At 43.6% G+C, this 26,895-nt stretch overlaps 3 protein-coding genes across 3 annotated transcripts; all 3 read right to left on the reverse strand.

Moving 5' to 3' along the window:
- Positions 1-335: 335 nt before the first annotated feature.
- LOC102706921 (inorganic phosphate transporter 1-1) lies at positions 336-2,242 on the reverse strand. The gene has a single exon (XM_006649347.3). The coding sequence runs from the start codon at positions 2,138-2,140 to the stop codon at positions 572-574; it is 1,569 nt and encodes a 522-aa protein (XP_006649410.1). The 5' UTR covers positions 2,141-2,242; the 3' UTR covers positions 336-571.
- Positions 2,243-11,015: 8,773 nt separating this feature from the next.
- Positions 11,016-13,627, reverse strand: LOC102711604 (inorganic phosphate transporter 1-2). The gene is made up of 2 exons (XM_040522004.1): positions 13,560-13,627; positions 11,016-12,957 (listed from the first exon to the last, which is right to left on the reverse strand). The coding sequence occupies exon 2, from the start codon at positions 12,936-12,938 to the stop codon at positions 11,376-11,378; it is 1,563 nt and encodes a 520-aa protein (XP_040377938.1). The 5' UTR covers positions 12,939-12,957; positions 13,560-13,627; the 3' UTR covers positions 11,016-11,375.
- Positions 13,628-17,701: 4,074 nt separating this feature from the next.
- Positions 17,702-23,702, reverse strand: LOC102707195 (protein GDAP2 homolog). The gene is made up of 14 exons (XM_006649348.3): positions 23,191-23,702; positions 23,043-23,120; positions 22,894-22,949; positions 21,650-21,769; positions 21,450-21,520; positions 21,187-21,280; positions 20,904-21,116; positions 20,507-20,758; positions 20,280-20,388; positions 18,680-18,747; positions 18,520-18,589; positions 18,364-18,438; positions 18,188-18,279; positions 17,702-18,106 (listed from the first exon to the last, which is right to left on the reverse strand). The coding sequence occupies exons 1-14, from the start codon at positions 23,536-23,538 to the stop codon at positions 18,025-18,027; spliced, it is 1,728 nt and encodes a 575-aa protein (XP_006649411.1). The 5' UTR covers positions 23,539-23,702; the 3' UTR covers positions 17,702-18,024.
- Positions 23,703-26,895: the final 3,193 nt, after the last annotated feature.

A 26,895-nucleotide genomic window follows, 5' to 3' on the forward strand; every position in this document is an offset into this window, starting at 1 on the left:
AACCAGAATGATTAATCACTTGATAATCCGTGAGGGTAGTTTCTCAGCTACCTAGCCTCATGCGTCCCCACTCGCCAATAATCCACGCAGCTGACGCCTGACAGCGGTACAAAGAGCCTAAAAACCTGTGTGCTGAAGCTGAACTGCTGATTCTTATGGTCCCAAAGTTCCGATTTTGATGACATTTTCTTCGGTGCCAACTTGCAACTCGCAGCCTATGATGTTTCTGCAGTACTACTGTAGATGCCAAGCGAGCCAAGAGTCGACAAGTCAGCGAACAGGACGGACAGAGTACTGGACAAATGGAGAGGTCACAGGTCGTCGCTGCAAACAAATTCCTGAACAACCGGTATATATATCCATTGCATTTTGCGAACCACTGAGGCTATAAAAGACACTGCTTGCTAATTTCAAAATGCAGGGAAAAGCTCACAAGTTCATCAAGAACATGTACACGTCTCACATGCAAGCTGTATCTAGAAAGCTTAGCCAGGTAAAACGGACAGCGCGATGCAAGCAACCACTCTGTGCATCACGCGCGGGGTCAAACGGTCAAACTAATTCTGATAGGCTAGGCGGCCTCCTCGTCGTCGGCGACCTCCTGAGAAATCACCTCGAGCGACTTGCCCTTGGACTCCGGGACGAGCAGCGTCATGATCGTCCCGAGGAAGTTGGTGCCGGCGAGCACGAAGAGCGCGTTCTTGATGCCGATGCCCTTGGGGTACCCGGGCTCGGGCTTTTGCTGGTCCTGCGCCGCGTAGAGGAACCCGAAAGCGCCGATGATGGCGCCGGCCTTCCCGGCGGCGGCGGAGATGCCGTGGCACGTCGACCGCAGCCGCGCGGGGTATATCTCCGCCGGCACGATGAAGGTGGTGCTGTTGGGCCCGAAGTTGGCGAAGAAGAAGGTGAAGCCGTACATGACGATGAAGCCGGTGTGGTGGCCGGGCGTCGTCCAGTGGTGGTACGGGATGGCGAGGCCGAGCATGAACGCCGTCATCATGGCGAAGCCCATGATCTGGATCCAGAACCTCCCCATGATCTCGATGAAGGCGACGGTGAACCAGTACCCCGGGATGGTGCCGCACAGCGCGATGAGCGCCTGCGCGCGGGAGATGCGGTAGAGCTCCTCGAGCGCGTTCATGGTCTTCGCCGGCGGGATCCACCCGACCTTGCTGAAGATGTCCTTCTGGAACAGGTTCTGGCTGTAGAAGGCGATGTCGAGCAGGAACCACGTGCTGGTGGTCGCCAGGAGGTGCAGCCCGTGGCGCCGCAGGAACTGCCGCGAGAAGAGCCCCCACTCCTCGCCGCCGACGGCTACCTCGTCGACGCGGCCCACGCTCTCCTCGATCTCGGTGTGGAGCACCTTGGACATGTCGGCCGCCGCCTGCTTCGCGTTGCGGGCGATGAGCGCCGTGTACCGCGCCGTCTCGGGCATCTTCATCCGCCAGTAGTAGGTGAGCGCAGCCGGGATGGTGCCGAACATGAGGATGAGCCGCCATACGTAGTCGGCCTGCGGGACGAGCGACGCGGCGTGGTTCTCGGAGTAGGACGGCGCGGGGTACGCGCGCCGGAAGCCAGCCGAGACGGCGAGCGCGACGATGGCGCCGAAGAGGATCCCGAACCCCTGCATGGCGAACACCGCGGCGATGAATGCCCCGCGCGTCCTCTTGTTCGCGTACTCCGACATGATGGTGGCGCTGAGCGGGTAGTCGCCGCCGATGCCGAAGCCGAGCCAGAAGCGGAAGAAGCAGAGCGTCGACACCACGCCCTTGGCCGTGTGCCCGAACGACAGCCCCGACGCGACCGAGCACACGACCATCAGGATCAGCGTGAAGCCATAGACGCTCTTCCGGCCCAGCTTGTCGCCGAGCCACCCAAAGAACAGCTGCCCGGCGAGCGTGCCGCAGAGCGCCACGCCGGTCACGGCGGCCGACACGTTTGGCGGGAGCGCGCCGGGGGTGTCCCGTGAGACGTCGGTGTAGTAGATACGGCCGAGCAGCTTGGTGACAAGAGAAATGCAGAAGAGGTCGTAGGCGTCGGTGAAGAACCCCATGCCGGCGATGACGATCGCCATGAAGTGGTACCATTGCGTCTTGGCCTGGTCGAGTGTGTTCAGCACGTTGAGCTGCCCTCCCGCCATGGCGTATCAACTCTTGAGCTCTCCTCTCCTCTCCTCTGCTCTTTTCCTTTGCTTTGCCGCTGAACTGACTCTACTGGACACAGATATATACAGAGCTACACTTGCAGGTCCAGAGTTCAAGGCTCAAACTAGTCAACGTAGAGAACTACAGTAGCTCCTCTGGCTGTCGTTCTTAGAGCAGATACAGGCTATATAAACAAGTTATAAGCATATTTTAAAGAGATAAGAAAAAAGAGAGAATTGAGGTAGGCTACTAATTTGTAGCTAGCTACACACGGGCTTCAAGATTAAATGTGTGTATGACATATGGAACTAATGTTTTGTAGCTAACTATTATATAAATTGATTATTAGATTAGCTATAAATAAATTAGAGCTAGTAGTTGGCTATATACTATTGAACTTGCTCTCTGTTATCACAAGGAGAGGGGTCGGACTGCAAAACTGAAAGTCTTTTGGTCTTTGTTCTTCCCGCGTTAGGACCAATAATTAATCGGCAAATCTTCATCAACCGGACAGCGAACTTGTGAGCATACTGACGAAGCATGTTTCAGAATGATACTCTGCACTGTGCATGACACGATCAGTTTTCATTGGCAGGTTGAAGCAAAGAAACGGCAGGCCGAACAAGAACCGAGTAATTATGGTGAACGGTACGTGCATATGGATTGATGGATGGGCTTGGAGATTAGCAACCGTATACTGCCGTGTTCGTTCAACTGGTAGCCGGGAGTTCTGACTGCAACATTCTTTCTTCTGCTATGGGAAATCTTCATTTGCTGAACTCTGGAAAGATGGCGTTCTGCATAGCATGGCTGGCTGCACTACTGGCTCAATAAATTCCAGTTCATAGGTAGAGTGGGGACACACAGCTCGCAACAGTAGTTGCAGTACACTAGAGGGCCTCCCCCTCTTCAATTCTCTCGTTTCTTGGTTTCCTTGGTTGCTAATAAGATCTGGCGTGTCTCCATCATGTTCTGGTGATGGAGCTGATAAGGGGTTGAACCTTCGGCTAGAGACCAAACCAAATGTCCCTTTCGTTACAACAATTGGGCTATCGGACGAAATTTCCAGCGAAGCTTCTTTACCATGAACTCTAGCAAGCAACTTGACAAGCATGAGAACTCGCTGCATGGCTCGTGACGAAGAACAGGATATGCATGGATGGTGGATCCAGAAAGCTAGCTGAGCTGCCCGTGAGGCCGTGAATGGCCATATGCATCACGTATTCCCCTTCACTATTACACCTCATGGACAGCTCTTCACCTCCCTGCTGGTTGCTATTTGCTCCAGGCGAACATGCAGGTCCATTTAACTATTTGCCACAATACTGTATCTATAGGTTAATTATCATATTTAAGAGTGAAATTCTTAAAATTCCCGGCAAGCACGGTGACGACCGGAGCAAACCGTGAGATGACTGATTTTTTTTTTTAAAAAATAAGTTACTTTTAAATGTTGTTTAAATTATGGGTTTATTTTACCGTTACCAATACCACACCTGATGACGAGCATAATTACCACACTGACCGGTAGGGTGAACATTATAAATAGTGTAGAGTCATCATTTTTTTTTTCTTATGGACATAAGTTAAAATTTGAATTTTGTAACTTTAAATCATAGTTATTTTTTGGGTTTTTTCATTGCAATTCATTTTTCAACCTAGCTTTTAGCTTGTTAAGAATATATATATATATATATATATATATAATTTACTCACAATTTAATTCTTGTTTGTAAATATGTCATATTTCCTTAAAAAACCAAACGAGACCACCACGTCACGTTTACTTGGCCTTAATTAATTGACAGCAAGCTCCTCTTTCACTGTCTTGTGTGGATGGTTACATCAAAATAGCCGCTCCTTTGAGCTAAAAAATGTTCTACACTCTCCAATTTCATAACTCATGAAGTTTGGGACAAAAGTATGGTCTGCACTCTCCAAAACATAACATTAACTATATTTTTTTATTATAATATGTACAAAGGAAAGAGTAAATATTTATTTATATAAAAATACTTTGTAAGCGTAGTCTATGCATCATGGCGTAGGTCTTTAAACTAAATATTTTAAAAATTATTGATAGTTAAAATTATTATTGTTTGACTTTAACTTTATCTAAAACATCAATAATTATGAAATTGGTCTAAAACATCAATAATAATGGAACAGGAGCGAGTATCCTATTTCTGTCATCCTCTACTTCGGGTGAAATAAGGAAAAATAATCGGTCTGTACAAAGGGATGTCACAAAATAACCTACTCCCTTCATATTTTTTTATATGACGACATTAACTTTTAGGTCCACGTTTGACCATTCATCTTATTTGGATATAAATTTTGAATAAGACGAATGGTCAAACGTGATTTTAAAAATTAACGGTGTCATACATATTAAAATATTAATATGGAGGGAGTATTAGCAAAGGTTAGGCCTGGTTACAAAGGAGCTCTGGATTGCAGTGTCGCTGAGCATTGGCTACACAAGTGCTACAGACGACCGAGCAGCTAGTGGAGGACTGCTACCATGGTAGGGGAAGGGTGGTTCCCAACAGACGAAGCAACTGTCCAAGACCGTGAGATCACTGCAGCTACTGATGGCTTGGGAACTATGGGGCGAGAGAAACAGAAGAAACTTCAAAGGGGAATTCCAAAACAAACAACAAATGGTGGCGATGATTCAAGATGAGATTCAAATGTGGGCGCAGTGTGGTGCAAAACACCTAGTGAGAATAGACAGTTAAACCTCTTCCTGAAACTGCTCCAGTCCTGAGCAGAGTGCCGAGTTAACCTCGACTTGTTTTTGGTTTCTTCCTTCTTTTTTTCTTTTCTCTCAAGGCTTCTGGCCTTGTACATACTGCTGCCTCCTGCTTTAATATATCACCAACCAAGGCTGGCCTTGCTTAAAAAAAAGTTTAGTGTAAAAATGGCAAAAATCCAACCTTTTGTTGTGCTACCTTCGTTTCATAACGTAAAATGTTTGATTTTTTTGATTGTAACGTTTGACCATTCGTTTTATTTAAAAATTTAGTATAAATATAAAAAATAATAAGCCGTGCTTAAAGTTCTTTTGATAATAAGTTAAGTCACAAGCAAAATAAATGATATTTCTGTAATTTTTAAATAAGACAAATGATTAAACATTGCAAGTAAAAAAGTCATCTTATATTATGAAATGGAGGGAGCAGAAAAGACGCATGTCGATGGTAGTTCTTAGGATTACATATGCCCTATATGCCATATGAGCTTTTTTAGTTGAGGTCAGCTGAGATTTGAAAGGGATGTGCGATATATGTCGAACAAAAGGTACCCAGGTGTATATGGTCTGATCTTTTAGCTTTTTACTTATGTTTATAAGATAAAATTTAAATTTTTAATATTAAATTTATAGTTGATTTTGGTTTTTTATTATAGTTTATTTTTTAGCTTTTGTTTTAGAATGCTAGTAACATGTATATAAAAGTTTATTTACCTATATTTTTTTTATTTTTTTACATAAAAAAGCCAAAACAACGAGGGTGATAACCTCCAAGGTTCCCTCACAAAAAAAATACACTAATAAATACTCTCTTTTTTATTTGATGTTATTAACTTTTGGGTCTACGTTTAACCATTCATTTTATTTAAAATTTATATAATCATTAATTATTTTGTTATGATTCAATTTATTACAAAGAAACTTTAAAAACAACTTATAATTTTGTATATTTATAAAAAAATTAAACAAGACAAATATCAAATATGAAAATGAAAGTTAATGGTGTTAAATAAAAAACAAATGAGGTGCTGATTTTGGTACCCAGAAGTATGAAACAAGCTCAACTATGTGAACGTGGTAGGAGTACTTCTTAATTACACACTCTCTTATGTCGCAACACAGTTGCCTCACGAAGAGGATGACTGGATGAGTGATCCAAATTGCCGGATTTTCGATGCTACTAGCGTACTATTAAATCATCTCAAAATATAAATATCTTTAGATTGTTTGGTAGAGATTAATATTAAAAGAAAAGATTAGTGCTTTTTAATAATAAGGTTTAATAATAAGGAATAAATAATGGTGAGACAGTAGGGGATAAAACAAGAAAAATCGTGAATTAAGTAGTTAATGGAATAAGTAGTATCATCGAGATAGTATCCAAAATACTAATATTTTATATAAGATTTAAATGCTAAAAAAAATACTCACATCTGGTTACTGAGTGATTACGTACTGTCAGCTGCTGAGTCAGAGAAAACGATCGTCGACAGACACGAAATTAATCACGGCGCTAGCTCACCGCTGACCGCCTCGTCCGCCGACAGGACGTACACGGTACACGTGTACACTACAGCGAAGCGCCTCACGGTCACGGACTCGCGGTGACCAAGCAAGCAGCGACCAGCCGCCACCGCCAACGAGGCGAGCATTCCTCGTGCGCGCACGGCCGCGGGATTCGGTGATATTTTTCCCCTCCTCGCGGACGTTCAGTTCAGCCCGACAGGCCGCGTTGGCCCGCGCCACCCTGTCGCTGGTGGGTCGGCTCGTTTACTGCGGATAAGCACAGCTCGTTCCGCGACGATGCGCAGGGGGCCCGGGCCAGGAGGAATCGGAAGGCCGAGTATTACTAGCCCAGTAAATACTTGGGCCTCTTCCTCGTTTAGACTCCGCAATTCTTCCCGGTTGATTATGAACTTTTGTTGGGAAAAAAGGCCTTATCGTTATGATAAACTTTTCGTGCACAAAAATATCAATTACACATTTTCACTACAGAACCAAAACGGTTAAAAGATACTATGCAAAGCGACAAGAGAAATGTAGATAAAATATCCACAGCAGCAAAGCTGCAGAGACGAGACACTACCTTTCGGATGGACATAAGTCGACCCACGAGTAATTTAACGTTAGCTTTAATTTAACGAAATAAACTATGACTCATCATAAAATAAATCTATTTTATTTAGTTGATCCTAAAATACCTATAGATCGATCCATGACCATCTCTACACTAGCTAGACATCACACCCGTGGCTTTGTCGCCGACGGTCTCCTAGGATATTTTCTCTAGCGACTTGCCCTTGGGTTTCGGCACGAACAACATCATGAGTATGCCGAGGATGCTGGTGCCAGTGAGCACGAAGAGCGCGTTGCGGGGGCATTGTGCAAGTAATCAACGTCGGTCTTGTGCTGGTCCAAAACCAAGAGATATTGGCCTAACCGGCATGAACCTTGTTACACTCTAAAAACTAGTCTAGAGGTGAGAGATTCTCCCACTTTTAAGTTGATTAACTCTCGCTTAGCTGGACTATTTCAATAGTCATGCGCTACGTGCCAATGATGGCATGCACTATGCTCTGACGTGGAGAGTGGCCACAACCCACCATGCCGGAGCAGTCGTGCCAGCTAGCCATAGACCGTGCCCTCACATAGATGCTCGCGTCTTGCAGAGGGCACGAAGGCCTCGTCAAATCTATCAATGTGAAGGCTGAGGCGAGGGGGAGAGGGATGCATCAGTAGAGATGAAGGGAAAGAGAAGAAGTACCGGTACCTGGATCTACCGCCGTCATCGCTCGCTCCGTGTGCCGTCGTCGCCGCCGTGAGCTGGATCTGTTCGTCCCCGCCCCGCTCAGTGCGTCGCCGCCCTGCTCCATGTGCCGTCGCTATGACGCGTGCGTCGCCGCCATCCCACAGATCTGTCGGAGAAAGGGGAGATGGGTGTCGGAGGGGAGAGGGCCGCAGACACCGGAGGGGGTGGGGAGATGTGCGTCGGAGAGGATAGGGGCGCGAGCCGTGGGCAGGGACGCCGGTGGCCGCAGATGCATCGGTGACTCGGTGTCGGTGGAGGTGGGCATCGGGGGGAGGCGGGTGGGAGAAGGGGAACTGGAAGGATATGAATGTAATGTATTTTTATTTTGTAGGTGCTAAAGTGCAAAAATCAGCGCATTTAACTTTTTGTCACTTTTAAAATTAGCACATAACATATTTGCCACCCGTTGTCTATGACTCGTGAGGCCTCATGTGTCTATGACATGTGGGTCCAGTGATAAATATGTTAGGTCCATTTCTAAGAGTGACAAAAAGTTAATTATTCCATAGCGAAAACGTTCAGCTGACCTCCCGCCATGGATGATCTGAAAACTCTCGCACCTCACCAGCCTCTCTTTCTCGTCGAGCTGAAGAGTTATACCTTAAGGTTCTTACTGAACTAGGAGTACTCATTACGAACTACAGAGCCTACATTTAGAGATTAGGTCAGATGATTAATTAGTTAATTAGTACCTTCCCTCCTGCAGGTCGAGGAGGCAGAAGTGCAGAACAGAGACAGGGAAACCACGCGCTTTCTATATATCCGCACACGAAGGCGTGGTGCAGATATATTGAATTGTATGCTAACCTCACATTGATTGGCTTGTTCTCGTATAAAGGTATCCGTCTTTATGCTTATGACTATAACCAAATTTAAAATTTAAAATTTAGATTTAATTTTGAATGGTTTTTATAGTGGTTTATTTTTTAACATTTGCTTTTAGTGATCACTAAGTAAAAAGTGTACCTATAATTTTTTTAATTATTAATAATTCATTTTGTTTTAAATCCAGTCAATTGTACGACTCCATATAGCCGTACATACCATCATAAAAATGTATGGTTATTGACATGTGAAATCTACTCCCTCTATTTTTTTATATGACGTTGTTGTTTTTATGTTCACGTTTAACCATTTATATTATTCAAATATATATATAATTATTAATTATAATTTAATTTATTATTATAGAAACCTTTAGTATGACTTATAATTTTGCTATTTGGATAATTTTTTGAATGAGATGAATGGTCAAATATAAATCCAAAAATTAACGGTGTCATAAAAAATGGAGGGAGTATTAAAAAAAAATTTTGTATGAAAGTCAAATACTCATGTAGTGTTCTCTGGTACTGGAATAGAGAAATGGCAAATTGGGTTTAAGCGGATTTTATTATCTAGCTATAATTTTGATTTTTGAATTTGTATCTCGTACGCACCTGCTCTCTAAGGATTTTCTTTTCCAAGTGGAATTTGAACATATGTGAATACCAATCAAATGCCATCATGAAGAATATAAACCGAACCAATTACCTGCATAACTTACCTGAGTTTATGCATACATATAGTTGATCCAAATAACTTTCACCTAATATAATTTAAAGATTTCCCAACAGTTATGGTGTTTACAACAACTAATACTATGAAGTCAAAATGCAAGCTTCAAGCTATGACAAAATTAGCCAAAAAAACAACATGAAAAATTAATATCCATGTCATCACTAGAGAAAAAAAATGAAAATCATCAACATTAGTCCCTAAATCTCGGCCGTCTACTTTAGGGGCTGGAGTAAGGGACTTGCTGCCTCGGCTCCTCTCCACATGTGCCTTATAACAAAGGAATGGAAGAGAATTTTGAGGCTCAAAAGATCCGTCAACTAGTTTTCAGGCGAGCTATGAAATTAATTATTTTATTCGTGTTCAAAAACATCTATCGATATTCGATCAAACATTCAATATGACACCTAATTTTTTTCACAAACTAAACATGTTCTAAGATAATTGTGGCACTTGAACTTGTCAATTCAGATAGGAGTAATACGTGACGAGGATCATAGTACTAGTTGATGTGAGAGCTCTAGCTAGTTTATTTCAAACTATGTCAATGGGATAAAAGAATATGTGAAGATACGAATATGCTCCCGAACCTTGTATACAGTATATATACGTATGAGATCATGGCATTACCTTCCTCTAGCTAATACCGTTTCAATTAGAAGAGACTTCTTATAGTCTTTGATTGGAGGAGGCACCGTATATATGCTGGCCCTCGATTTCACCTGATCCTACGGCCGCAAACGCTCGGTATATAAAATTCATTTGCAAGATTAAGAAAATAGGAGCCTTAATTAATCAAGACAGCTATAGTTATAATTGAGTAAATCCAAGTTGGCTCACTTATAGTCACCGTTTTATTTAGGAGAATATCTAGAACACTGACATGGGTGACGTGCCATAGAAGAGATGAGGGACAGGGAATGGGTTTCTTTTTTTTTCTCCATAGGATTGACATAGGGGTCCCACAAATTCTTTTATCACGCTACATGGTCCTACTGTATATATTTATTGTTTGCTATCTGTAATCATACATAATTACATATTGGACAAATAAGTTTACGTGAGATCCACCTATACATTAGTGCACGGAGCAAGTTGAGGTTCTTTTGAACCTATACGGCAGATCCACCTATACATTAGTGCACGGAGCAAGTTGAGGTTCTTTTGAACCTATACGGCACCCCAAAACAAGTTCGTAGGCCTAAAAATATATTTAGAGTTCAATGATTTGAATGATGTACTCGGACAAACTTAAAAACTATACTTTTCTCTTTCTGTATATATATCCATGGAAATGCATAATAAAACATACGTTCACCTACACCAGCCAATCCCTACCATCCATCCATCGTACATATGCATACACACACTTGGATATATGCATACATATACATGTGAGTATACATGAATATATCCATATTGATATGCGTGCGCATATATATATATACACACACGTATACATACGTACGTACACACGAAAAATATATAATATAAAAAGTAATTTCATCTAATACGGTGAAGACATCTTAAGGATATATAAAGGGATAAGATTGTATGTGTATATGTATATGTATTTATAAAAATACAACATATATATATATATAACTTAAATTTTGCTAAAGAGTCAACAGTAATTAACTTTTTTCTTGTTTTCACAAAAAAAATTCATTTGCAATGCAACCGATTTGATCATGACGAAACATGAGAGGACAGTGATGATAGACTGGGTTAGTATTTAAACGTCCCTGATTGTTTTTACTTGTTTGCACAATCAAATCATCAACATAAAGTGAACAAAGTCATGTAGTCAACATATTATTAGCAGTCGGCCCAGCCGCTCATGCCATTTACAAAATATTTTGAAATGAATAGGTGCCATTTATATTTGTTGCAAGGAAAGTTCACAAAATCTCACAAGTTTTGTTTCAGAAAGAAGGGGAGAAATATTTCACAAGTAATCACAACTGTAAAAGGAGCAACACTACAAAAGTGCAAATCTAAACAAAGTAATAATCACACCAACAATGTATTAATTTTTTTAAAAAAAGCACACATTTCTTCACGTCGAAACGGCATATTCATGTGTATGGATCTCTACACATGAACAGCATCAGGCTTCCTCACCGGTGTTATCCTTGGAAATCTCCTCCAGCGACATGCCCTTGGATTCCGGCACGAACAGGGTCATGAGCATGCCGAGGAAGTTGGTGACGGCGAGCACGAAGAGCGAGTTGCGGATGCCGATGCCCCGGGAGTAGCCGGCGTCGGGCTTGTGCTGGTCCTGCGACGCGTACAGGAACCCGAACGCGCCGATGATCGCGCCGGCCTTGCCTGCCGCGGCGGAGATGCCGTGGCACGTCGACCGTAGCCTGGCCGGGAAGATCTCCGCCGGGACGATGAAGGTGGTGCTGTTGGGCCCGAAGTTGGCGAAGAAGAAGGTGAAGCCGTAGAGCACGACGAAGCCGGTGTGGTGGCCGGCCGTCGTCCAGTGGTGGTACGGGAAGGCGAGCGCGAGCATGAACACGGTCATCATGGCGAAGCCCATGATCTGGATCCAGAACCTTCCGACGATGTCGATGAAGGCGACGGTGAACCAGTACCCCGGGATGGTCCCGCAGAGCGCGATGAGCGCCTGCGCGCGGGAGATGCGGTAGAGCTCCTCGAGCGCGTTCATGGTCTTCGCCGGCGGGATCCACCCGACCTTGCTGAAGATGTCCTTCTGGAACAGGTTCTGGCTGTAGAAGGCGATGTCTAGCAGGAACCACGTGCTGGTGGTCGCCAGGAGGTGCATCCCGTGGCGCCGCAGGAACTGCCGCGAGAAGAGGCCCCATGTGTCGGCGGCGACCACCTGGCTCTCGATCACCTCCGGCCGCTCCTCGATCTCGGTTTTGAGCACCTTGGACATGTCGGCCGCCGCCTGCTTCGCGTTGCGGATGACGAGCGCCGTGTACCGCGCCGTCTCGGGCATCTTCATCCGCCAGTAGTAGGTGAGCGCCGCCGGGATGGTGCCGAACATGAGGATGATCCGCCACGCGTAGTCGGACTGCGGAACCAGCGACGCAGCGGGGTTCTGAGCGTACGACGGCGAGGGGTACGCGTTACGGAAGCCGGCCGAGACGACGAGCGCGACGATGGCGCCGAAGAGGATGCCGAACCCCTGCATGGCGAACACCGCGGCGATGAAGGCGCCGCGGGTCTTCTTGCTCGCGTACTCCGACATGATGGTGGCGCTCAGCGGGTAGTCGCCGCCGATGCCGAAGCCGAGCCAGAAGCGGAAGAAGCAGAGCGTCGCTATCACGCCCTTGGGCGTGTGGCTGAACGAGAGACCCGACGCGATGGAGCAGACGACCATGAGGATGAGCGTGAAGCCGTAGACGCTCTTGCGTCCGATCTTGTCGCCGAGCCACCCGAAGAAGAGCTGGCCGGCGAGCGTGCCGCAGAGCGCCACGCCGGTCACGGCGGCCGACACGTTAGGCGGGAGCGTGCCGGGGTTGGGCTTGGTGAGGTCGGTGTAGTAGAGGCGCCCGAGGAGCTTGGTGACGAGCGCGATGCAGAACAGGTCGTAGGCGTCCGTGAAGAAACCCATCCCGGCGATCACGATCGCCATGAAATGGTACCATTGCGTCTTAGCCTGATCGAGCCTGGCCAACACGTTGAGCTGCTCTGCCGGCATGATGATCTTTCTCCTCAAACTGCAAAGTTCTACGGAGTCAATACATATGGATTATATGCGCCCTAATCGTTTAATTTGGTCTACGAACTACAGCTGTGAGCAACAAAAAAAAAACGATTTTTCAGTGGAAGTTTTATACATGGGTTATTAACGATTTAAAGCAAATATTTTTAAAAACTATTACATCTGTTTCATACTTATATTATAAGATGTTTTGTTTAGGATGCTAATGAGTTTAGACACATATAAAACATATACATATTGATTTATAGATAAGTCTAGATATAACTATGATAAGAAACACTCAAAATAAATTCAAATTTTTGTGAAGGCTTATAAATTGTAGGGAGACCAATGAATTGCTGCCCATTAACTGGAACGTCTAAGAAAGCTGTCCCCTTCATCGTTAATGAATGGTAAACTGTACTTGGAGTATGTACTAATACAACGCATATGCTTCATCTATTAAGCTGATCGTTCGAATATGTATGTGCCAAAGAGTAAACGAAACTACAAACACTTGCTAATCATAAGAGCTACTATCATCTAGCACCTCTACTAACATGAAACTCAAACCCATATGCAGTTATGCAAGAGGAGAGAGGAGGCCGGGTTGCGTACCTTTGGGAGATTGAGGAAGGGGTTGACCCAAGGGAGAGCAGATCAGGATGAGAGGAGATCGCTGTATGTTGTGCTCTGCTTAGGTTTCCTGATCTGTGCTGCAATGGTCCATATATATAGCCACACGCAGACCGGACAGGATACAGACAGGACAGTAGAAGGTTGCAGTAAAAAAAAAGTGTCAGATGTACTGCATTGCATGTACCCGTACGTACACTGCAAACAGATGGTGACATTTTCCATAAAATATAGGTCCGTATATATGAAAGTCAAATGTTATTCTAATTTGAATGTGAATTTTTTTTTGGGGGTAGGGATCGACTATCTATGCATATGGTCTCCCACTGTTTATAAATCTACCGTGTCAGGATTGGCTGGGGAGTGATAACCCGTGCATGCATATAGAAATAGGGTCTTGGGCAGTGGTCATTTGGTTTAAGTCATGTCAGAAAGTTTCAGAATAAAATCTTGAGGAAGTTGGCAATTGGCTGCAACCGCCTACATGTTCAGCCCAGGACCAGATGGGATGCAATTTGGTGTCTGCAACAACTAATCGAAATGACGGTGAAACTATGTTGCTAAATTGATCTTATTACCAGTGGCCAATCTGCCATGGGGGCTAGGGATCTTTAGTCCCCACTCACGGTTTTAAGACCATGAGATGAGACTCTCCTAAGTCCCCACTAAATCTTATGCTATAGGTTTACAGAAAGAGAGAGCTAAAATTTTTTATAAAAGTTAAATAAGAAAAATTCAGTTTCACTAATATTTTCTTCTGGATCCGCCCTGCTTATTACAAAGATTGTGCTTGTGTTAATACGTTTCTCAGTCTATACTCAACCTTCAATCCTTCAGATACCATGCGTTAGGGACACATTCGTGAGTTGTGAACATGTATGCGATGGCATAAGATAACTTGTAATCTGAAAAGTCTTAAGTCAAACCCGCTGTTTCCATCTGGTTTTCCATCTTGTAATCACAGCTAATTAGTATGACAGCGGATTACGACGTATAACATCTGATAACTACGGACGCGGACACTGCTGCTTATTATATCTCCTTGGTTTAGTTTAATCAGTGTCAACGCGAGAAAAATATGCGAAGATCCGAATATGCCTGGGAACCTTTTTCAGTTGGCATAATATTTAATCTGTGTTGAAGCCAACACCGCCGTAATTAGAAAGGTCAAGAGACCTAATTTACAATGATCCTATTGCTTTGCTACCGTTGCCAGATTGGATGCAATATGACCATGGTTATGGTTAGCTCACATAACCCAGTTCTCTCTTTAAAAAAAAGGCCCAGATTCTGTTTCTTTATCTCTTGAGAGACTTCTATTTTACTGTCTTGTTTTCTCGTAGTACTCCAGTGTCTGAACAGAAAACATGGCTTCCTCTTTTCTGACTGGCTTCCTGGTATTATACTTTAATTGGTTGGATAAGCCCAAGTCAGCAACAGCGAAAGAAAGAGAATCCTTTTTATCTAGCTAGGAAAAAAACAGAAAGATAATATGAAGTCAGCTCCGAACCCAAAAATATCATGAGAAGTATATGTGAAGAAATGGTTTATGTAGTAGAAATCGTCGCAAGATTGAAGGGGCTGAAAATTATCACCAAAATAAATTAGAGAAAAATTAAACTGTGGCTATAATCAGCTTACTACAATAAGCATCCGAAAAACGGAGACAGGCTGGGTACAAGAACATTCCATGTATATGCGACGCATAGTCTTGATGAATTCATGTCCTAATGGTGCGGCTCCATGATTTGTTTCTATTGCTGGACACCAATCTAGTCATTCGTATCTCCATGATTAAAAGGAGTGTGTAGATTACCTTCAATATAAGCAGACTTCTGGCCTATCAGCTGTTGCCAGCTCATGTTTCTGTAAGAAAAATGTGTTGTTTTTCAACTGGGAAATAAAAAGATACACAACTCTTAGCATCTTCTTGCCAAAAGAAAAAACAAATTCACATTGTCATGCCAGAGATACACAATATATGCAACTCCTATAAACAAAGAGCTGCAACTGTATTTTGCAAGGCAACTGTGGCCGCGTTCGGTAGTATGGGGAATGGGGTTAGTTATCCGGCGTAAAATACGTAGTAATAATTAGTATATGATTAATTAATTATTAAAAAATAAAATAGATTAATATGATTTTTAAACCAACTTTTCTATAGAAAATTTTCAGTAATTCGAAAAGCGTACGTGCGGAAAACGAAAGAATTTAGTTATATTATGAGGGTGGCCGAACGCGGCCTAGTCAAAGTATGCAAGTCCCCCTGGCTGTCTGCCCAGCTGTTCACCAGAGATGCGATTCTTAAAACGAACCCATGTATTGATACTGCTTTCATATTTTTTATATGACACCGTTTACTTTTAGGTTCACGTTTGACCATTCGTCTTATTCAAAAAATATATATATTATTAATTATTTTATTATAATATAATTTATTATCATAGGAACTTTAAGTATGTCTTATAATTTTATATATTTGAATATAAATTTTAAATAAGACGAATGGTAACCTAAAAGTTAATGGCGTTATATATAAAAAATATAGAGAGAGTATTTATTAAGAGTAACACATGCTAATAAGGAAAAATCCATAGCGTTCCTCTTCCAGAGGGTGCCACCTCTCTCGTTTAAAAAAGGCTCCATTTTACGTCCAGAACCCTCAAGATTAATTTTCACCTAGTGTAGGCAAAACCAAGATAGTTTTTGCTTATATGGGTGCCAAGTTGAGTCGAGATGGCACCAACTCGCCCCTTTTATGTGTGGCATCATCCCATAGGCAGCCACCGTTAAGCTCATAAGGTGCATTGCCTTCACCCTTGCCAGTGGCACTTCTTCCTCTACCGCCGCCTCTAGCACCACCGGCACAGATCCAACGTTGATATTGTCGTCTCCTCCTCTCCAGCCACCAAAGAAGCCTTCGTCCTTCCCCTCTCTTGCCCATCTTAGCTTCCCCAATCTCTAGACCTACCGGCATTGTGCCACCCTCGTTGTCAAGCTGCCACCTTAATAGTCCTTGCTCCTTAGAGCACTCCGCTCAAATTCATTTACATCAGGAAACACTCTTCGCCTTCATGGCCCATTTCTTCCAGCCTCCTTAATTTTCTCACTGACAAAGACCATCTGTCTTATAAGTAGGCTAGACATGTTCTCCTCTGCCACCATCAGCAGTCACTGCCACCCAAGGAACCCGATATTCTCCTCGTTTTCACTTCCTTTTGTTTTCAACAGTTTCAGAGGTTGATAGATATGCTTTAAACGGTATACAAGTTTGAGGTGAAGATATAACTTAATAGGGCATGCGAAAATGAACCCTTTTCCTTTTCATCAGTGTAACCCTTTGGCACCTCCAACAATGGAGAATGTATTGTCCATAATGGTCCTTACAATTCACTAGTACATCTACCTTCGCCATGTTCATGGTTCCTTTAGGAAAACTGCTACACAGAGCCAAATCAACCATCATTGTGCGTCAATTTGACGCGCATCTGTTATTTTCATGGGACTTGGAGGTTGGAACCCAATGAAATCAGCTAGATCTAAGCCAAATTTATAGAATGATATGGCAATTTTGCTCAATTTGTACTAGATAGCCTGTTATAACATTAATGTGAGGATTCTGATACTAGTGTTTTACTGTTGTATCTTCAGATAGCAAGAAATCTACCAATCTCATGCTAGACACAAGTTGTGAACAGGTCAACCTATAGTACATGCACAGTGATAGCAATGCTAACAGAAGTAGAATCGCCATGACATACTTCTCGAAAGCAGCAGTCTGACCTTAAGCACCTATCTATGTCAAACAGTAAAAAAGATCATGCACCAAAGAATTGTAAATCAAGCACTACAAATTGTTGACCATCTTTTTTTTTGCGGGGAAAAAATGTCAACCATATTGATTATAAATTAGTTGACATTTTCATTTTATGGCATATGACTGCAACATTGTTTCAGCAAATTCTTGTCTTACCAATTCACACAACGAGCCAAAAACATATTTTTAAAAGAAACATGCCAGACTTGACTAGCAAATTTTCCCATTCTACGCATAAAATATAAGTTGACCACTTGGACTTCTCTATCGTTTGTGAGAAAGGGAAGATAAGAAGATGTTATTTCCTGGACACTTGGACAATGACCACTTTATTTCTCTATCAACATGTTCATTGAAGGACCAGCCAAAATTTTTACAGCGCCCTAGACAAGGCCTAGCTGTAGAATTTGCGACACAGCCACAATCTTTACTAAAGTTATTATATAGAACAAGATACGTATACACAATTACCCTTCCCTTACAGAACAGAAGAATAGACTAGAAGGCTACAAAACAGTGCCAACTCAACTAGATACAAAATACACAGATCGAGACGGAAAATCTTCTATAGAGGGCAAAGAGATTGTACAGTGTGGTTTAGGAGGATCTCTGGATAGCAGGCTATATTTCTCAACCAGATGGTCTTTGGTAAACATGCTTTGTTCTAGGGTCAACGATTATGCCCTTTCCGCCATTCACTTCCAGATCATGCCTACAAAGTTTAATTGTCAGTATTGACCCTTGTTTATAGTAGACCTCTTAAAAATCAAGAAACGTTACATAGATTGCTTACTGGAAGACAAAATCTGGAATTGTCAGTTGTTCACGTGGTACATATCTGAACAGCTGCACAAGCCTGTCAACATAGACAACTTTCTTCCAGACCTAATTGACAAAGAAAGGAAGATGCTGAAATTTATGTCAAGGAATTGGGGAGGAAACAATCGAGATGGCTACCATAGCAAGTACCTCCCTATCAACAAAAAGCTGCAATGCCAATATAGCTGTTCTCAATCCCAAAGTTGGGTGAAGTACATATATAGCCTGGATTGCAAGAATAACAATATTCATTTTTTTCAAATAAATAATCAGAACCAAACAATATGCTGTAAATGAGATACTGACATGAAGATTGTGCTGATGCTTCCGACCTAATATTTGTTGCAACCGCTTCATGAATCCTAAATCTGGTTGTCTGCAAATTCAAATAAGTAGATCATGTTACATGCACCAAATTTTAGGAAGGCGTGCAATTTCCTTCTCAACCTACTGATTCAATGCTTACACTTGTAAAGATGCTGCTGAGTGGAAATAGACAATTGAGTAAGGCTTTTGAATCAACGGTTCAAACTCCTGCGAAGAAGAAAAAATTAGGTGTGTCAGAATAAGCTGTCCAAATTAAAGGAATACACAACAGTGATATAGATGGGCAAAATTTCGGGTAAGGAACTTGGAAGATCTATGATGTAGTTCATTTGGGGATTCCTAACATACGAAACAAGGCCTCCATCAAAAAAGTTAATGGGGAAAACAAAAGCATTCCTTTCTAGTGGAACTAAAGATATTAGATGCTCTGTGGTTTGAATGTTCGGCTTATAGACTCATCCCTACATTCTTAAAGAAGTTGAAACTTTGTGTATCTGATCCTTCATGCATACTTTAGGTGGAAAGACCATTCAAACCAACTTGAGCATTTGACAGCTTAAAAAATTTTGAGGCAACAAATGCAATGCCATGAACCTTACTTCATGATATGTTATCTAGAATTATGAAGATGACTACATAGGGGATAATAGGGAAAGTAGACCATAGATGGGGGTGAAGACTCCAGAAGAGGGAAAAGGTATCAGTACATTTTTCTTGCTTAACTGCATAAGTTACAATTATAGTTTTTTATAGAGCTGTTTTCACTAGCCCCCTAAGACTTCCACTCTACTCTAATAATCAATCTGAACAAATGAGCTACTTGTGACAAGATCTAGATCAACTCAAACTCTTAAGGCTCATTTGCTAACCAAACTAATAGAATAAAAATGAAACAAAAAATATATTTCAATAGGTGATAGGCAATCCAGTGGGGTAATGCTCACTGAGCTACAGCAATTGCTACCCAACTGGCACTACTGCGGAACACATATCATAAATTCCATAACATGCATTATTGATCCCTGGAAGCTCATGGTATCCAAGCAAGATGGATATGGAGTACTAAGAACTTGGTGTTCCGTTCAGTATAGCCTGAACATTGAGACAATCCAGGTTGATTGAGAAACGCCTGTGGGTCTGGTGGCTAGCACCACAGATGGTGGGCTAGCCAGCGCAGGTTCGAAGCCTCACCACCTCTTAATAACATTTGACATTGGGTCCTTCCCCATTGTCCAACTTTTTTTATTCATGGACAGAGTAAAAACCATCTACTCAACACAAGGCAGTAGAAAACTTGCAATGTCCACCTCATTTTAAATCAACCCAGGAATATTGTGTCAGTGGAAAAAAGTAATGCAACTAATGATAGTCTCATAAAAAGATGAAGCATCAATACTTGGTGTCTGCGGTGGAGTGAAAATGCTAGTGCTCTTGTTAAGGAGTAAAATTCTAGAGATGAATGAAAAATAGAATCACAAGGTATATCAAATAAAGATCGCTGCACTGGAAATCTCTTGTTGAGAAAAACACACACTAAAAGATAGAAATCCTCAGCTTATGGCCAGGCTAGAACAAAGGCTGAGAAACTCCATCACTCTCATGTAAGAACATTGGAAACATGTAGCCGACAGCTATCAGCTAATCTTTGAGACTTTGCAAGAGATCAGTCATGTTTGGAAAGGCAATTAGACCTTCTTTATATTGTGCAATTTGTGTATCTCAACTACATTGATAATTACCTTTACTACATATAGAATAAATCTCTCAAGATCCAAACAGCGAAGTAGAAAGTGAGCACCAACAACAACCATTACAGGACGTCCTTCACTACCAACTCCGCCTCGGTAACTGCAATTAAGAAAAAAAGGACAACTGATAGGAGCGCAAAAGGGAAACTGAAATAAACAAGTAAACTAAAGAGAATCTTATGAAAGAATCCAATTGAGAATGATAACTTTTCACATACATTATTTTCATTTCAGCAATCTCTGAAGGATTGAGAGAATTTGCTTTCACAAGGTATCGTGAATGAAGTGAATATTCTTCAGCAGCAGATAATGGAGGACCACCAAGGTCACCGTATCCAAGCAATTTAGCCCAATTAAATCCCTTGTTTGCCTGAACAGACTTTTCCCACTGCTCCTTACGTTGGAGATCTGGATCTTTAATTATTGACATAAAGGTAGGATCCAAATATGAATCTAACTTGAAAGAATTTCTGTTTAAAGATTAGCTAAAATCAGGTAAAGTTCAATTGAGGGCCATCAGACAACTGGATGTACAATGGGTATGTAATGAAAAATATGTCTTGAAGGAGCTCAAATGGTAATCAAATCAAGAGGATGCATATGGTTTAGCCTCACCCTCTACGTGCCAATCCAGAATCAGAAAGAGGAATATCCACAGGCGCAGGAGCTGCACATTTGCTAATAGCAGCCCCAGCAGGTAAAGGTTTTATTCGTATTTTCCGTTCATCTATTATTGTCTCGCCATTCTCATCCCCGACATCAGCTGGAAGTTTCACTGAAGCAATCTCCTCCTCTTTCTTGTCCCGAGGGAAATATAGGGGAAGCAATCTGCAAAATGCAATGATGTTAACCCACATTATCATATATAGCTAGCATCAGTGGATGTCAGTGTAATTACCGCTTATATATCTCTGTATCAGATGATGTAGTAGTACAAAATACAACAGCAGATATTTTGCCTTTTTGTTTCTCCAGAAAACGTCTAACAGTTCCTGTTCAACATAATAAAAAAGGACATGAATTAAAACCAGGAAAAGCTAAGTGTATAATAAATAATCATTCATACAGACAAAATCTACTACCTCCACCACACCATAGTAGAAACAATCAAGCAGCGAAATATAACACAAGGCCAAAGAAACCATTGATTAGATAACTCACTTATTGCCACATGAGCAGCTGGTTCACGAGGGTAATTTTTGGCCTCTGTATATATGCAACCTATTGCGATGCTAATAAAAGCAAAAAAAATTAGTTAGCATTTCAGAGAATTAGAAAACACGCAATGTGAGATTAATATTCAAGAGCATCAAAATAACCCAAACCAAATATGCACTCAAGTGGTAGAGCTTTCAATATACCTTTCCAGACCATTCTCAATGAGTAGTTCCAAACAAGATCTGTAGCAGTGACTAAGTGCATTCTCTGCAGCTGTGTGGTACTTGACAGCATATTTAGGGCCCACGGTATGAATTACCTTCCTGCCAAGCCATTCATAAGCATTAGAGGTTACCACCAGAGCATATATACCAGTCATGAAATAAACTAACATCCTCAGATAGAAAACATGCAGGTTTTCATATGGTAAACATTGTCACTTATTGCACGCATGTCTTCAATTTAATAAGTAGAGCTAAACTGCATTGCTCCAACAAATTACAGGCAACCTGCAATAGGGTCTTGAAATAATGAAGCGGAATATATAGCACTTAAGAAGAAAGCTAGTCTGAGGCTCTGAGCACATGATGGACAATCTATGCAAGGTGGGAACTTTGATTGTAAATATGTAATAGCTAGCCAGCCATTTTGCAGCCAAATAGGAGGTTGTACATTAGAATATAACTGTCGTTGCAGGGCATCTGTGCCCAGAATTGGCTGCTGAACTTGGGTCTGATATTTGTGGTTCAAGAAAAATTGGGAAGAAATTGTGCAAGAATCGGCTGCTGATATTCCTCCCCCTGGCTACAAAAAGTAGGTTGTGTGTGTCTAGCTAAAAGCATGGTATGGCTGCGTTCGCAAATGTCACCGGAGTAAAACTTTTCCATCGTTTTCCATGCACACGCTTCTAAAACTGCTAAAGAAGGTTTTTTGCAAAAAAAAATATATACGAAAGTTGTTAAAAAATCAAATTAATCCATTTTTTAAGTTTGCAAAAGTTAATACTCAATTAATCATATACTAATAGCTTTTCTCAATTTATGTGCTTTGATTTGACTAGCGGCCACTGCCAACTTCAAACACGGCCTATCTGAGATGAAATTCTGCAAAGCACAATGGATCAACCAATTGAACATGCCATAGCCCATAGTATCTATTGTTCCTTTTGATTTATGTAAGAAAACATGGGATATGATCAAAGCACAGTTCAACAAATTAGTAACAAAAAGAACCTGTTTTTGTTAAATTCAAATCACAGTGGTAAAATGATGAATGATCATGTGCACTGCTTTTATTGAGAAGGGAATGTACAGACAAAATATTGTGTGATATTATTATGACTCAAAAGTCCCGAGCCATCTATCCTCACTCATTTCAAAATCAATAATACATTACATATGCACCACATATTAGAAAGCGACCGTGCAAACAAAACCAAATCACCAACCGAGCAGGAAGATCATATGCATTGGTCATCTTAGCCATCCCAGTCCGGCAGCCACCCTGTAATCATCAACAGAAATAAAATCCTCATATGATTCGCAATCCAAATAATCCAAATGCCCCCTAAAACAGCATCCCAAAATCAAACCGCACCAAGGTAGCGCACTCCTCGGCAAGCCCTGGCCCCGCCGCTGCATGCAATCCCTGACTACTATGGGCCTCGTCCAAGTTCTACACCAACCACAACTTATCAATATCAGCTTTAGCATTCGCACATGCCATGCGCGAATAGAATCCCGACCTCATTGGTGGAGTTGACGACGGCATCGACCTCGACGTTCCACGGGTGGCCGCGCCAGAGACAGATCTTCGAGTTGATCTCGTGGTCGACGGGGAACCGGGAGGCGCCACGACCCCCGGCCCCGGCCGCGCCGTCGCCTATGAGCGGGTCGGCGAACGAGAGGAAGGACGAGGCGGGGGTCTCGGATCCGGCGGCGGCGGTGGGGGAAGAGGAGGAGGAGAGACGCTGGTCGGGGTCGCTCCACCGCGGCACCTGGTCCAGCGTCACGGTCAACTCCACCCCGCCCACACCAGGCGCCAAGGCCGCCACCGAGGATGCCGAGGCCGCCGTCGGCGAGCGGTGCTGCATGGCGGCCGGATCAGAGCCGCGAGCGCGAGGGCATGGGGGCGAACGGTAGAGGGCGGGTTCGCGCGCGCGCGAAGTGGGAGCCGGCCAAGCGAGGGGAGGAGGGTGAACGGGGCGAGACAAGTTTGAGTGGAGAGGGGAGGAGGCGGAGGTGGTGGCGGAGGAGGAGGAGAGAGAAACATATTATTTTTCAAGCTTAATAATTATTTTTAAATTTCCCCGATAATTGCTTCTGTTATGCATTTAAATTTTTCTAGACGGAGGACGTGAATGTTCGTACGGAATTTGTCCTCTGACATATGGGGTCCAAAAGTACGGGTGGTCCATCCTGTCAGTGTCGTTGTGAGCTGGGTGCATTTGAGGGCACCTCCTCCTCCAATGTAGTGCTAAAGAAACGTGCTTACATAAAAAAACCGGGTTTTCTTGGCCACCTATGATTGGCGAGCTGCTTAGCTGAGGAAGCCGATGCTTCATGCGGCGTCGATGCCTGTGAGGCGCTCCAGAAAAAATTTGAAACAACAATGGTGTCAATGTGTAGAAAATGCGTCAACGAAGCAGAAATTTTGGAGGGGGCAAACAACCATGCAGCTGACGGCAAGCAGAAAATTTGGAGAGAGCAAACAACCATGCCCGTCCTGCAAGTGCAAAGCACATCTAGCAACACGCGGTGCCGCAGCCATCCTCCAAGCATGATCAAAAAAAAACAACAACAACATTTTTTTTCTGAACTGGAAGAAATCAAGGGCGAGCGGCTACCTCCACCAATTGATGTTGGCCTCCGCGAGCGCGAGCCCAGCCGTAGACGCCTCCGACGTCTCCGTCGCCGCCCCCGCAGCCATCACTGCACCAGGAAGACGACCTTCGCCCGCCACCAGGCCATCACCGCGCGCACCGGCGCCAGTATCCTCGCGGTGACGGCGGCGGCCAGCCTCGACGACGACGTACGCCGGCTCGGCGCGTGCTCCCCTGCCTAGCCTATCCTGTCCCCACCGGCCGATCTCACCTCACCGGCCGACGTGCACGCGCGCGGCTGCTCGCTGGCGGTAGCTGTTGCTGCTGCTGATGGGAGGATGGATCTGCTGCGGGGGAGGAGGCGGCGCAGTTGAGTGAAAGGATCTAGCTCAGAGAAGCATTTGAGAGGAAGATGAGCACTGGCTGAGCTGAGCTTGACCGGCCAGTGTTTTTGGTTGTTGGCGATAGAATAATGGAGAGGGGCAGCACCTGCGTTGTAGCATATTGGTGCTTCCGTGCTTGGACGGGTGCTGCAAACCAATTTCACAATTTCAAGCATCTGTCATTGAACGAATAGCCTCTAAGGATGCTGTTAATTATAGTGCTTAGCTTAATCATATCGTTAAGCACCTCACTAAGCACTATATATTAGAGGTGCCATGATATCGGCATGTAGACGAGATTAGGATGGGTGGGCTCCACGGGAATATTTGGAGCTTTGCCGATAGTTTTTTCTCGGCTTGGCCCAGCTGGCTTTTCTGGCCCGAAAGGGTTTAGTTGGCCAGCCCAATTATACACATATATCTATACTAGGAAAAAGTTCAGTTGAGATCCCTCGTCTTGTTACCGAGCTCAAATTGTGTTCCTTAAACGTAAAACGGGTACAACGCATCTCACATCTCTAAAAACGATGTAAACAAAAGAGGGTGGTTTTGACCGATACGATGACTACATGGATGGTTTGATTTGGTTCTTATCCCGCATGACGTATGCGTGGCTTCCAAAGAAAAATAAAAATAAAAAACTAAAACACATATATAGCACACACATGTTAGTCATGCAAAGGATAAAATAATAGCGGGACCCGCATGTCGGAAGGCCTACTCCCTGTACGACTCCACCTCACGCATCCTTCTTTTATCCCCCTCATCTTCTCCTATGTGGCCCTCTCCCATCGACGGTGAACTCAAGCTTGAGCACTAATGAATGATGACATGGAAGAGGATGGCACAAAGCTCATATGTGAGCTTCGGTAATGTGGAGACAACAATGGTTATTGTCGCTCGTGCTAGTTCCTAGGGGGCGGCAATGCTCAACTTCGTCCAACGGCTCGGCATCTACTCAAACCACTGAGATTGGGCCTGTCTATATCTGTTCACCCCTAACCACAATGCAACTGGTGGCGGTTAGGGTAGAGCTAGTTTGGTGGAGCAACCTGAGATATGTGCCATGCGGAGCTCCTCGATGCAAGCTTCCTTCAATCCCCATTGTGTCGTCACCATCGGAAACAGTTGGACAAATCCCAAATCTTGTAGTAGCGATGGTCCCACTTGTGCATCGTAAGATGTGTGCGCGAGGTGGTCATGGTTGAGCAGTGCCTCAACATCCTATGTTGCGTCGTCATACAACATCTTGTCATGCGTAGTGACCAGCAAGTTGTGGTGCATCAGGACGCCCGTGCCCATTGAGCAACGACACGTGAGTGGCTATTGTCTCCACAACTACTCCTATCACCTCTACAATGGTGGGCCATAACTAAGCTCAACTCACATAGCGATAGCGAAACTGATAAGGAAATAAAGGCAAACACAAAGAGGCAAAAGCGAGGTGGTGGGTTTCATATTAAAGCTGATCATGCCATGTCCTCAATCATGACCAATAGAGTGGGGTAAACGCTGACTATGGAGAGGATAGATTGATAGATTGGAAAAACTGATAGATAGAAGAAGGGAGAAGAGAAGAAAAAGAATAAGGTAAAGAGAGATGAGAAGGGTGGGTTAAAGCCATCGAGAGAGTGTGGGTCTCACTAGTATTTTTTATCCTTTGTGTGGCTGAAACGTGAACCCGATTAGGCCATATTCGTTCCGTCCGCTAGCTAAACTAGATTCCGTCGTTTTCCGTGTAATACACTTCCCAAATTGTTAAACGAGATGTTTTATATAAGAAAGTTATATTAAAAAATCATAGTATTCATTAAGTTGCTCTTACTTATTGAAAAGAGCTTTACTTAATTTTCACTCCATTCTCTTACTTATTTGGAGATCATCCGAGAGGCGGTTAGCCGCTTGTTGAATGCGCGCAAAAATAACCGTCCCTATCCACATTCCACGAGAAGGCGCAAAAGGGGCACCAGAATTTTAACCTTTGAGCCTTGAGACGCGAGCCCGCGGGCCGACGACCGCGCCTCCCTGCCGGGCAACCAACCACCACCGCCCACAAACTCGAGTCCACACCGCCCGCATCCCCCCATACGGCCATACCCCGCGACGCGATTCCCGTCTTCACAATCTCCCCGGCTGGCTAATCCTCCCTTCCCCGGTTCCCCCTCCTCAAACCCCAAATGCTCCCCTCCACTCCCCGTCCCCGCCTCCCAAAACCCTAGCCTCGCCGCCGCGCCGCGCGTCCCCG

This window comes from Oryza brachyantha, chromosome 3 (assembly GCF_000231095.2).
Source record: "Oryza brachyantha chromosome 3, ObraRS2, whole genome shotgun sequence".
Taxonomy (NCBI): Eukaryota; Viridiplantae; Streptophyta; class Magnoliopsida; order Poales; family Poaceae; genus Oryza; species Oryza brachyantha.